The sequence below is a fragment of the Mesitornis unicolor genome, unplaced genomic scaffold (genome assembly GCF_000695765.1).
Source record: "Mesitornis unicolor isolate BGI_N332 unplaced genomic scaffold, ASM69576v1 scaffold17016, whole genome shotgun sequence".
NCBI classification, from domain to species: Eukaryota; Metazoa; Chordata; class Aves; order Mesitornithiformes; family Mesitornithidae; genus Mesitornis; species Mesitornis unicolor.
Window position 1 is genome coordinate 8,929 of NW_010193125.1, and position 12,977 is coordinate 21,905.

The 12,977-nt window shown below is 57.6% G+C and overlaps 1 protein-coding gene across 1 annotated transcript; it reads right to left on the reverse strand.

Moving 5' to 3' along the window:
* Window positions 1–1,337: 1,337 nt before the first annotated feature.
* On the reverse strand, window positions 1,338–12,697 carry TMEM63C (transmembrane protein 63C). Its single transcript, XM_010187354.1, is given in 23 exon segments — window positions 1,338–1,550; window positions 1,630–1,701; window positions 1,868–1,983; window positions 2,225–2,392; window positions 2,602–2,707; window positions 2,952–3,114; window positions 3,233–3,298; window positions 3,775–3,861; window positions 4,658–4,675; window positions 4,677–4,750; window positions 5,313–5,466; window positions 5,977–6,099; window positions 6,345–6,478; window positions 6,597–6,717; window positions 6,830–6,910; window positions 7,015–7,088; window positions 7,498–7,606; window positions 7,711–7,762; window positions 8,077–8,219; window positions 8,635–8,672; window positions 10,823–10,910; window positions 12,025–12,104; window positions 12,500–12,697. Coding segments are annotated over 23 exon segments (2,478 nt in total).
* Between the last annotated feature and the right edge of the window lie 280 nt (window positions 12,698–12,977).

Genomic DNA, 12,977 nt, shown 5'->3' on the forward strand with positions numbered 1-12,977 from the left:
GCCCCACAACTCACTGCTGGGCTGCCTTTTAACCCCCTCTGCTCAACACTGGCACACCGTTCCCCTCCTCGCCTCCCCACGCCAGCAGCACCAGTGATGCTGAGTGGTGCCATGGCCAAGGATCTGCCTTCGCACAGCAGCACTCCCTACACTGGCAACCCCAGTGCTGGCAAGGCTGCAGCTTCACCCCTTCCCTCCCTGCAGGGCCCCAGGAGGGCAACTAGAACTGCTCTGAAACCAGCAACAAAATCAAGAGCAAGAAAATCAACCCCAAAGCCAAAGCGGGGCCCAGCAAGGAGCCAGCACGCCCAGGAGGGATCTGCCCTTGTCCGCAGGGGCCTCCACAGCTGCTAGATGAGCTGGAAAACCCCAGGGATGCTGCTTGGGCAGAGGCTGCCGCATTTCCACTGACCACAGTGGGACTCGCATTCAAGAGGTGGTGCAGCTGCTGGGGAAGCATCCCACGGCGGTGGCTTGTGGGCAAGGGCGGGATGCGGTGGACCAGGACCTGATGGCTGGGGTCCCACCAGCGCCCTACACCATTTCTGTTGCGATGGGATGGAGCCATGCAGGGTCCCATGGGCAGCCCCAGGGAGAGAGCGAGCATGAGGGGACTGCTGCTGAGGGGGAGCGGGACGATGGGGAGCTGCTACCACAACTATTAAGCTCATCCCTCAACATCCTGCTCCTCCTCAAGGACCCAAGGGTGCAGGCATGGTGCAGTGGTGGCGGCAGGATGAGGCGGGAGGGCGAGGAGGAGGCAGGCTTGCATTTTGATGCCTGCCTCAGACGTGTTACATCCCTGGGCACACACCTCCTCCACTAAAGCACAGGTGTCACAGCAGCACCTGCTTTCATGGGCAAAGCCTTGGGGGCAGCAGTGGGGAGAGGGAGAGTCAGGCAGGAGCCTGCAGGGAGGCAACAGGATGGCCGCTGCTAACAGTGAGTGGGAAGCAAGGGTTAAGGGTGGACACTGAGGATCCATGGGACAGCATGGCGGTGGGCACATTCGTCTGGGCTGCTTTCCCCTCACAGAGGGGCCAGGGCCTCCCTCCTGCCCACACCACTTCACCCCCTTCCCCACAATGGGCTGGAAGAGGCAGGTGGGGACAGAGGGGCACAGGGAGGGGGCTGAGCCGGTCCAGGCAGCGGGAGGGACCGGCAGAGCCTCCCCACACCTCCCATGCAGTGGGGTCTCCCCCTCACATCAGTCCTGTCATCTCCTCACCCCACTCAGTGAGGTGGCCCCCACCAGTGCTGAGAAGGCTCCTTCCTGCCTCCCCCAGCACGTTCCCCGGTCTCAGTACAGCCGGTCCTCGCCCCAGCAGCAGGGATGCTCACTGGTAGCGGGCCTGGCTCTCCATCACAGGGCCACTCCTATACTCGCCCTCCACTGTCTCCAGCTCCGTCTCAAAGCTCTGCAGCCCCCCGTCCTCTCCATCCTCTGCTGGCTCCAGGTGGTTGCCCATGGTGCCATAGGACTGGTGCGCTGGGGAGGCCGCTGGCGTCAGGCTCAGCTCAGGCTCCTGCAGGACGGTGGCCACGAAGAGCTGCCCCAAAGGGCAGCAGGGGGTCAGGGCCCAGGGAAGAAGGGCAGGGGCCGCAGCAGGGCTGGGGAGGGGTACTCACATTGGAGTTGGGGGTGGAGGAGACACTGCTCCGCTCCACATCGTTGAAAATGCCCTCAGACTGGTCAGACATCTGGGGAGAGGGAGGCCAGGAGGAAAAAACTGTTTGGGGATCCTCAGCCAAAGCTGGGGGTGCAGCGAGGCACTGCCTCAGACTCCCCACGGCAAACACACCCCAGAAAGGTGAGAAGGGAATGCAGCGGGGTGAGGGAACAGAACAGGCAGCCACCTACACTCACCTGGTAGCTGGAGGGTTTCCGTGGCTGCAGCTTCTTCAGGCAGAGGCCAAAGAAGGAGAAGACGATGCAGCAGAGGAGGACCACAAAGGTGAAGAGGGTGACAGGGCGGGTGGGACCTAGAGCACAGAGACACTGGGCAGCACATGAGCCTCCAAGGACCCACTGCACATCCAGCTGAAACTCAGACTGGCACCCGCTTTGGGTCTTACAAGCTCTCAACATAATTCCCAAAACACTAGGTCACACTCCTGTCATCTGCCACGTCTCCAATGCACCTTCCCCCTTCCCTTTCCACCCTCCATGCCTGGCTTGTCCCCCAACCAAGTGTCAGATATGGCAGCCCCGAGCTCTCCCTACCAAGGCGCAGGACGGAGAAGAAGAGCAGCCAGAACATGCAGAGGATGGGCGCCACCACGACCTGGCTGATGGCGGCAACGTGGAGGCGCTGGTTCAGCTTGGTGGGGATGTACACGTAGTAGATGTTGTACCGGTCGACCATGTGTTTGAGCAGCATGTAGAGCAAACCTGGTGGGAAGACAGGGAACATTTGGAGGGAAGACAATGAGGACAGCCAGGTCATGGGGACAGCGGAGCAGACCCAGGAGATGATGTCCAAGGGTGCCCTCCTGTACCATGCAGGAAGCTCGTGCTCCTGTGCCTCTGCTGCTGGCTGGGACAGGTTGTTCTTGGCATGGCTGGGGGCAGTGGGACCAGGGGCATGGGATGGTACTCACCGAAGGGGACAATGATGGGGCAGGTGATGCTGTAGGTCATGACGACAGAGAAGATGCAGCATGTCCAGGCGTACTCCAGCCCAAACTGAAACTGGTAGGCTTGGCTCTGGGGCACAACCAACAGTGTCATTACTGCCTGTGCTGCTGCAAAGGCTGTCCTTGCCTCTGCACCCTGGCTCACATGACTGACTCCTCCTCATGGCCCATGAGGCCAGGGCCAGCAGCGCCCCTCACATGGTGGCTTCTCCCCACAAGCCTCTCCACAGGAGCAGGACAGACTGAGTTTCCAGCAAGCAAGTCCTTGCTGTGCCAGGGATCGCATATGCTCGGAGGTAACCACAGCCACGTACCCGCTTGATGTGGAGCCGCTCTGGCTCGGACTTGGCAAAGCAGAGGCGGGTGGTGTAGACAAGGAGGCCTGGGATGCGCAGCAGCTCCATGGCTGTCCCGATCAGGCTGGAGGTGACCACGTAGTTGACGAAGAAAGCGCCGTTGTCCGGGAGGAAAACACACCTGGCCCAGGGACATGGAGGGTGAGAGGATGCTTGGGCAGGTGGCCAGGAAAGCTGCTAGGGGCTGGCATTGGGCACTCCGGTCCACTTGGGAGGTTCGGGAGCTCCCTGCTACTCACTGGAACTTGATATCGGCCTCATCCAGAAAGTGGGTGTCAAAGAGCCAACGGAAGAAGAGGTCCAGGCTGGAGTAGGGAGAGGAAGAGCAGCTCAGAAAGAGGGGAAGCTGCAGAGCAACATGGGGATCACCCAGTTGACATGTGCTTTCCCCTGCCCTTGGGTGGGCCCTACGCTACCAGAGCAGCCCCATCTGCCGCATGGGACCACCACAGTGTGGGTGATTGCCCCCACGGCTGGTCAGGCTTGCTGGAGCCAGGATTACACAGATACTTGACCTGGCCCTTTCAGGATCTGCTGAAGGGTTGACCCCCAAGCAAGACACCCTTAGGACATCTGTGGCAACCTGGCAAGCTGTACCACTTCCCTCCTCCTCCACAGGGAAGCTTTATGTCCATGACCACCAGGGAGCAGCTCAGCATGGCTAAAAAGCAAGTGTTTCCCTCTCCAGAGAGCCTGGTTTCAGCGGTGATGGTGGATCCTGAGCCCTTTGGGGCTAACTTGCAGGAGGTGGGAGGTCCAAGTGTGGCAGGGTGGTCCATACCTGCTCAGCCCTAGCGAGGGCAGGATGATGACCATGAACACCAGGAAGAAGAAGCACTTGTGCATGGTGAGCTGATTTTCACTCGACCTGGGGAGAAGGGAGGCAAGAGAAGAACATTGCACTTTTCCAAGGCAGAGCAGCTGGTGGGGGGAGAGGCTGGGCTGGGTCTTGCTCTTCACCAAGGAGCCACTCCCAACCTCAGGAACCCACACGCATTTTGATCTGTACATCTACTGGGGCCTTGCAAAGCCTCTGTGAGGTCAGGGCGGGGAGTCACCATGAGGAAACACCTGTAGTGAAAGCTCTTGTCCTCCCAGCCTCTCACCTCCTTCATCACTACCCTCTCCCACCTTCTCTGCTGGTGCTCACACCCAACAAAAGGCAGCTGGGTGTCTACAATGGGTTCAGGAGCTCCTGTTTCCCCTGGGAGAAGGAAGGGAGGTGGTGACAAAGCTGCTACAAGGACTCAGAGGATCAGGCACAGGGGCAAAGCTTCCTCTGCTAGGAGACTTTGAGCATCCCGAACCCATACCTCTGTCTTTGAGGGCTGGGAGTATGGTTGGGATGTGCCACCCGAGTCAGGGCCATGGCCCTGCTGCGAGTCCCCCATCATACCATCCTTTTCACAAATTTCTTCAGACTCATCTTAAAACCAGCTCCACCTGCCTCTGTCAGCAGCCTGGACATGTGCAGGGCTATGCCAAGGAAAAGGCTCCTTCGGGCATGGACCTGGGGCTTTTTCCATGGAGGGCGACATCCATGGGGCTCTGTGGGGGTCTGCCACTCCACTGCCTGTCTCCATGCAGGTCGGGTCCCACGAGTCCTACTGAGGTCCCTCCCATCCACTGCAGCCCTGGGGGAGCGCAGGGACCAGCCCCGTTACCTCGTCCAGTGCGACTCGATAGACAAGGAAGGGCAGGAAGACGGAGAAGGCCCAGAGCAGCAGTGTGGGGAAGAACTGGGTGATGATGGGGTTCTGCAGGAGGAGAGATGCCAGACACCCCTTCAGGAGCCTGCTGGAGCTCAGCCATGCTGGAGGCAGCTCCTTGAGCCTCCTGGTGCAGGAGGGTGTGTGCAATGGCCAGGCTGGGGCATCCCCTCCCTCAGCAGGGATGTTTGTTTCAGGAGATAAGAGCTAGAGGCCAAGCAAAGGCACCATGGGCACGCTCTGAGCCCCAGCGCCTGCCCAGGGGACCTCACAGGTCAATAAGTAGGAAGGAGTTGTGCTGCTGGCAGCTCCTAACATTTCCTGCTCTTCCCAACATTCTCCTGCTGCATGTACACAAACCTGCCCTCCCCTATGGACACCAGCACCAAAGCTCAGGTTTTCAAAGGTGCCCCAGGGCTCTGCCACTGGAAACACAACAAGGGGATGGATGGCAAGTGGGGCCATGACCACTCCTTGCCTCCCATCAACACCCATCCCAGTGATGGCTCATCTTCTTGGGTCAATGTAGAGCCGGTACCCTCCCGCTACCACGGACGAGCCTGGAAATGGAGCCCTTTTGGGAAAGCTGCCACAGGGCCCCAGGGACTACCTTGAGGTTCTCCACAGGCTGTGTGACGTTGAACAAGTCCATGGTGTTCACAATGATGGCTGGTGTGGTGAGGAAGAAGAGAAGGACGAAGAGGCAGATATTAAGGAGGATGAACCGCACCCACCAGGATGTGCCACGGACAGATAAATTCTCCCTGTGAGAGGGAAGCATGAGTCGGACACGGTGTGAAGGAAAAGCCATGTGTTCTGGGCCTCCCTGTCCAGCTCCCCACAGCTCTGCTCCCACTGTCAACACCAACCATCCCAGCAGCCACTGGTCTGAGCTCGTCCTCTCCCCCAGTCCATGCTGCTGCGCTGGCACCTGCAGAGCCTCCAGGACCAGAGAATGGCTGCAGCAGGCATCTGTACCACCAGGAGCCCTTGGAGTCAGGCTGGAGAATTTGGAGCCTGGCAACCACCCCAAACCTCACCTGGCCAAGTCCTGGCCACTCGTGAGGTGATCACCCCAGCCACCACTGCTGAATTCTGCTATGGCCACGGAAGAGACTGTCACCCCTGCCACCCTGGGAAAGAGCCCCATAGATACGGGCACAGGTTCCCTACAGTTACATGTGCTCCCTGTATCTATGGACATGGGTTCCCTATCCATGGGCATGGGTTCCACCCAGCTGTTTGCCTCCCTGCCTCCCGCCACAGGGGTTCACCAGATGATATCACTGGGTGCAGGGGCATAGCGAACGCCCCAGTGGTGTGACTTGACCACGGTGGTGACAGAGGACTGCTGGGGGTGCTTGCGGCAGCGGATGTGGCTGTAGTCCTTCAAAATCCTGCAGGAGGAGAGAGCCAGGGGTCAGATCCATAGCAAGGGCTCAAGGACCCACCCTTCATTCTTGTGAGACCCTTTCTGCAGCCCCAACAGAGCAGCCATCTCCGCAGATGGCAAAGGCACAGAGAAGACAGACCCATCATTTGGCTTGGGCTGGAGAAGGTGGCAAGGTGCCCCGGTTCCCCAGCAGTGGTGGCCATCAGGCTGGGGGATGTCCCTGTAACCTGCTGCACGAGGGGCACTCACACAGCCGTCATCCGCTCATCCTGGAAGGTGACGAAGGCCATGTCAAGCCGTTTGAGCGTGATGCGGTTGCGCTCAGCATTGAACTCGTCTGTGAGCTTCTCCTCCAGCTCCCCATAGTACTGCTCAGCATCCACCTGTGGGAACAGCCAGGGCTCTGCCACGCTGGCCAGGCTGCAGCGTGGGCAAGCTGCCGTGCTCTGCCCTGCCCACCGTGGGGATGTGCTGCCTGCAGCCCTGCCTGCACCCACCCACCTGCTCAAAGCCACAGAAGCGGCAGCAGAAGATGCGGGCGCAAGGGTGGGTTTTGATCATGATCTTCCCCTCTTTCTGAGCCTTGGTGGTGAAATAAAGCCGGCCCTTCATTGCCTTGCGCCTGCCAGGAAGCCAATAGGGACGAGTGTCATTCGTGGAGCAGCAGAGAGAAAGACAGACTGGGTCCCTCAACATGCTGGGCACCCACCCGCAGAGGACCTGCACGCACTCACCTCTCTGCATCCAGCTTCATCAGCTTGCGCACGTCGAAGCAGAACTGGACATTGGTGACAGTGCAGCTGGGATAAGCCTCGCTGCGGGCACAGGGACACAGTGGCACTGGGAGCCAGGGGACAGGGACAGGCCCTGCCACCTGCCTGCCAGCCGCCTGGTGAGGCTGCGGCACAATGCTACTCACTGGAAATGCTTGATGATAAGGGAAGGGTCTGTGATCTCCTTGGGGATGTGGGTAACCATCAGTGTCCGGGCAACCTGGGGGAGGAGAAGAGGCAGAGAGGGTGGGTGGCCAGGTTGTCTGCAGGACATCTTGCTTCTGCCATGCTCACCCAACACCTGGGCCGGCAGAAGCAAACCAGGGCACTGAGTGCCACCCCAGAGCTCCTCAACACCCACTCCCAGACCCCAGGGGTGCTGCCACCTCCCAGACAGATGGACACAGCAGAACTTGGATCTCAAGAGACAAGGCAGCAAGGGAGAAAGATCTGCCTCTCAGCTGCCAGGCTTTCTCCACATACTGGAGAAAACCAGCCTTATCTTTCCCTGCTTGCCCAGTCGCTGTTTCTAAAGCTCCCTCTACCTATTGGCACCATCCTTTCTGCAAAGCACAAAGTCGTCCATTAGTGCTGAACAAGACAGGGCTGGAGGAAGGGTGGTTGCTCACCTTTTCGTTTTCTCTGTATTCCAGGTGGACAGAGTGGTGAGCCATGCAGAGGACGGTGAGGATGAAATAGATGAGAGCAAAGATGCTGTGCAGCCATAGGAGACGGTCTCTGGAGGGGAAGCCAGGATCAGTGAGCACTGTGCCTGGGCACTCCCAGCAGCGCCTGCTGTTGCAGCAGTGCCCACAGTCCCCCCAGAAATGAGAGCCACATACTGCGTCGGGATGTTAGCGATGGTTGTTCGGCCAAAGTGGGTGGGATTGTGTCCTGCAGGTAAAGAGAAGCTGGAGGTTGCAGTAACCCCACGCAGTGTGTCTCCATGCTTCCAGGGTCAGTAGCCCTGGTCTTTGCTCCCTCCTTTTCCATCTCCCAGGTTCCCATCAAGCCCCCACCACCCTGAAGCTCCCTCCTCCTCCTCTTGTGTTCCTCTGTCCCACAGCTGATGGTGGGTTCCTGGTCGCATGGGGGGCTCCTGACAGAGGGGTCCTTCTGCCCTCTGTCCCCAGAGCAAGGTGCTTGGTCTGAGGATGGGGAGCTTGTGCCATGCTCCTGAGCCATCCCACAACTGGGGAAGTACTTACCTAGGAGGTCTCCCGAGAAGTTGACGGGCAGGATGACGGCCACGGAGAGCACACAGACTAGCATCAGCAGGACCAGGAGGTGCCGCTGGAAGGAGAGGTAGGTGGTGGCATCGATCCCACACTTGCTCTGAATCTCCTCATCCCTGGGAGAGAAATGGGTGGAAGTGAGTGCTGGTGATGCCTCCCCACCACCTCCCGCCCCAGGGACACTGGTTGCTCCAGCCTCACACAACCCATGCCAGCTCATGGCATCCTGCCTGTGGCACATGGGAGTTTGGCACAGAGGGAATGGAGGACACAAGCAACCCTCAGACTTCCATCCCATTACAGGACCAGGTCCTACCAAAAGAGGTTGAAACCCATTCCTTTGGGACGAATGCCAGGAGGAAACACAGAGGTGGGCCCTCTGCTCTCTCTCCCAGGGGAATTTTTTTAGCAGGGCTCCCCTCAGCTGCTGGTCACAGCAGCTCTGGGTGATGCGTGCCGACCTATGGGCACTGGCTACCCAGGGACAGGCAGCGGAGGGGCACGGCTGTGATGCTGAGGACACTCACTTACTTCATCTGGTAGATAGAAATGAGCCAGGAGCAGAATCCCTGGAAAGGAAGAGAGTCAGGATGAGCCAGGGGTGACCACCCTCATCTCCCTAGCGAGGTGCCAGGACATGGCACACACTGGGGATGTGTGCGGAGACGATGCAGTGCCTGGGGTCAAGGAGCTGAGCAAACAGAGGCAGTGCCCAGGGCAGCTTGACGATGCTTAGGCCAGTGACTTGTCTGCAGTGGTGGCCAAAGGCAGCTGCTTGGGAGGAGCAGGAAACACACGGCATCTCTGTAACACAGGCTCCCGGCTTCCAGCAGCTCCCTCCACTGCACCTCCCCTGGCAGTCCCTGCCATGCAATGCACTTCCCGACCACTACCGAGCGCTGAGCCTGCACTGCTGTAGAGCCACATGCAGCAACACCGTTGTAATGTAATACCTTGTCACCGTATGTGCAATATTAGAGTTTTTCTCCCCTATGCATTATGTTACATTTTACCAACACTGGACTTCATGCAAGTACAAGGTCTCTCTGCAGTCTTCCCTGTTGTGGCTGTATTGAACAACACTCGACCATTAGCCGCCCCCCCCCACCGCCTTCTTTCCAGAGGGTTTATGCTGACCTTGGATGGGAGGGATCCCAGGCAGATCACTGGGGATTCCCTTACCCTGCCCTGTGAGACCTGGCAGCTGTTTCCTCCTCTCCATTCCCCAGTTTTACCCAAGCCAGGACCTTCCCTCCTACCCCACAGCTCAGCTTCATCTGATCAACCACAGCAGGAGGCTTTGGAGGTGCAGGCATCCCCACATCCCCACCATCTCTGCAGGGCATGGACACCCCTTTAACACCGCCAGGCTGACTGCCCTCCTATGCTCCACTCTGGGGCTCTGCTCTGGAGAACCATGTCTGAGAGGTTGTCCGTGCAGGCCACAAGCTTCCTGGGTTGTAATTTCTTGAATTTTCCAGAAGGCCTCCTGAAAAATCAGCATTTATCAGCTGATTCCCAGCTCTCTAGGATGCTCACATTTGTGCTGCAGTCAATAGCTTGGCTATTCCTCTTGGGGTGAGTGAGAAGTCCCATGCCTGCCCCTGGGAATTTCTGATGGTACTGGGAAGTTGTCAGGTTGCTTTTATTGCAACCTCATCCTCCAGCTCAGCTGCTGGGGGGATGCTCCAGTGCTTCCCCTCAGAGATAGGCTCCCAGGCAGGAATTTGGTTGAGATCCTCCTCACTGGATACAAGCAACAGAACTTGATTTACCTTTCCTGCCACATTCTTGCCTTCTCCAGCAAGCATTTTCTATCTTCACCACCTATCAGTCCTATAAACCCTCTGGCAGGTTTCCTATTCCTGATGTGTGAAGAAAAAAAACAGGACTTGCTTTTATGCGCATTACAAATTTCTCCTCAAACTCTTCTTACCCTCACCCCTTAGTGTATTTTACATCTAACCTGGCAGCGTTTAGGTTTTTCTCATTTGGCAACAGCTTGACTTTTAAAAGGATGTCTTGTTAGAGCTAATAATCTCCCTTACTCTGCTCTTTAGCTCTGCTTGCATTCCCCGTGGTCTTTCTCACTTATTTTTTGATAAGCAATATACATTTGCCCAGACCATCCAGTACCAGAGCCTTTAAACAGGCCTCCTGCCACCTGCAAAGATTTTGCTTTTCTTTTCCTGCCTAGGTTTCCTTTAAGAAGTTCTGTCATTTTTTCACAGTCACATCAGTGATTGATTTTTTTTAGCTTTTGTTGCCAAAAAAGAGAAAGAAACAGACAGAAAAATGTGTCAGTCCATGCTCATTTCCAGCAAAACCTGGTTTGTGCCTGCTGTGGTAGAGAAACAAAGACGGCTTTAAAGCACCAACAGCCCACCATGCTGACAGATGCTGAGGTGTGATCCAGGGGACTCTGTCCTGCTGGGGCCAGAAAGGTCCCTGTGGGCACGAAGTGAGACTCAGGCCATGCATCCAACTAGGTCCTCGCAGCCAGAAGGGACGGCCAGGCAGCCAGGAGATGCCTCAAAGCAAGCTCAAGACAAAGAAACCCTCCAGTTTTCCCAGGAATACCCTGCTGGGTGTTAAGCAGGAAAACCCACACTGGAGGATGTAATTGCTCTCATTTCACTTCTGACCTGGGTTTCCCATGAAGAGCAGGGCCAGGATGAGCCCAGCCTGGGCTCCTGCTGCCACGGCCGCCAGCACTCACCATGTCCTTGTTGTCAACGTCCAGGGGGCTGCTCTCTGACGGTGACTTCTCCTTCTCGCTTTGCTCTCCGTAGAAAAGTGATGTCAAGCTTTGCAGTGAGGGGAGAAGCGGAGGGGGTGAGGCAAGAGAGAAGCAGCAGACAGGAGAGGATGAGCACCCTTGGAGAAGTTCCTCCTAGGAGAGCAGCCTGGGAAATGCCTCCCCCCTCCCCAGTCCTGAACTGGGACTGGACCAGCGCCTACCACTGGGCTCAAGGCAGGGCCTGCACTCGCTGCCTCTGCACTGATGAGTCTCTGTGGTTTCTCTGTGGACCTTACCCATGGCTGGGTGGCTGGTGGAGAAACAGCCTTAGCTCCAGGACAAGAGCTGAAAGGGATTTCACATTCCACTGGTTTCAGCCCTCAAGTGAATCACAGTTGAAGGAATGTAATAAGTGATTGAATTTTAAGTCTTGATTGCCCTTTTGATCTCCATAGTGATGAGAATATTGCTTGTCCATTGCCAGACTCGGCTCCAGAGCCTGAGCCCAAGAAGAGCTGGAGAATTGAGAAGGCAGAAGAGGGGCTCTTACAGCATTTCCTCCCATGGGCTGCCCAGCCTTGCTGAGACCCCTCCTGTGCGCACCACCTCTGCAAACAAAGGTGCTCTGCTGCCTGCAGTGAACCATGCTCTGGTAGCCAGACAGCACAAACCGCCCATTAATCTGGTCTGGGCCCTGCTTTCACCAGGACACTGGTATTCTGGGGGGCATTCTGCACCTAGCCCAAAGGATGGGCCAGGCAAACTGCCCTGCTGACATGAGAAGCAGTGTTATTGCTGCATGGCTCCCTCTGCCTCCTTCACTGGCCAGCCCTGCTCATCCTGAGAGAGCAGCAGCAGGAGAGACAGCATCCCAGTCCCCACTCAAAAGCAGCTCTTGGGCCTCTGTCCTTCCCAGGATGGTGCCCTCCCTGTCATTGAGAGCACCGTCACCAGATGGTGCCTTCAAGAGGGAATCAATGCTGGCTTGGGTTTTCCCTCTCCCTGCGGTAGACAGTGCCTTTGCCTCCATGGGCAAGGGCAGCCTGGCCATTCCTAGTGGGAAGGAGGGACAGGAACACCTGCTGAGCTTCTCCATGGGCCATCTCTCAGTGCCAGCCCTCCTGACAGCCCTCTGGAAGAGGCTGGAGCCATCACCCGCAGTGGCCTCATGTCCTGCTCACCTATCATTGTCCATCAGCAATGCCAGGCGCCCATAGTCCCAAGCTGCTTTTCGAAGGCAGGAGAAGACCAGGAGGAGAAGCTGGAAGAGGAATGAAGAGAAAAGATAAAAGGTTTTGCTGGAGGGTTTCACCCCATGGGGTCTCCCCACATCCCTTCCTTCTGTTTTCCCACTCATGAGCCCAAACTTGTACAAAACTCTTGCCTCAAGCCAAACTGTCCCTGCTGTGTTATCTCACCACTGCTGCCCAAATGCCACCTGCTGTGGGCAAAGCCCTTGGTCCCCCACACTCACACCCCTTCACCTAAACAGCCAGGCACACCAGCACACACGCTGCACACGTGTGTGGGTCACACACCCATAACACGCATACTCGTGCTCAAAGCCAGTCTACAACACCCTAGCCAGGCCAGTCTATAACACCCCAGCCAGGCCCTGCAGTGCCCGTGGACATGGCACCTTCTTGGCGCGCTCACCAGCCAGAGGATGAAGTTGATGGCGAGCACGGTGGGCACGCCGCCGAACGGCAGCCCCTCCAGGACGGTGCTGCGGGAGCGGGCGCTGAAGCATTGCTCCTCCGTGCTGTTCACCAGGGCATCCAGGAAGCTGAGCACATCCAGCGAGGTGGGACCAGCACCATCAGGTGCTGGCTCCGCCGAGTACACGCTCTCCATCGGTGCTGTTGTGGGGCTCACCCTGCAACACAGGGGCAGGGATACGGATGGAGAAGCCTTCTCTTAAAAAGGCACCACGGCTCTTCCAGGTCCTCCAGCAAGGTCTGAGGAGCTCACTAAGGGCAGGGAGGGGAGAGGATGGGCTGGTGACCTTGGAACTTCTCCAGCCCCAGTCTCTCCCAGGGAGGGTGTGGGGGACACAGGGCAGGGGGTGCTGCTGAAGGAATCTCACAGCTACCCCATACCCTTCCCCCACTCTATTAAAACCCATGCTATTTCG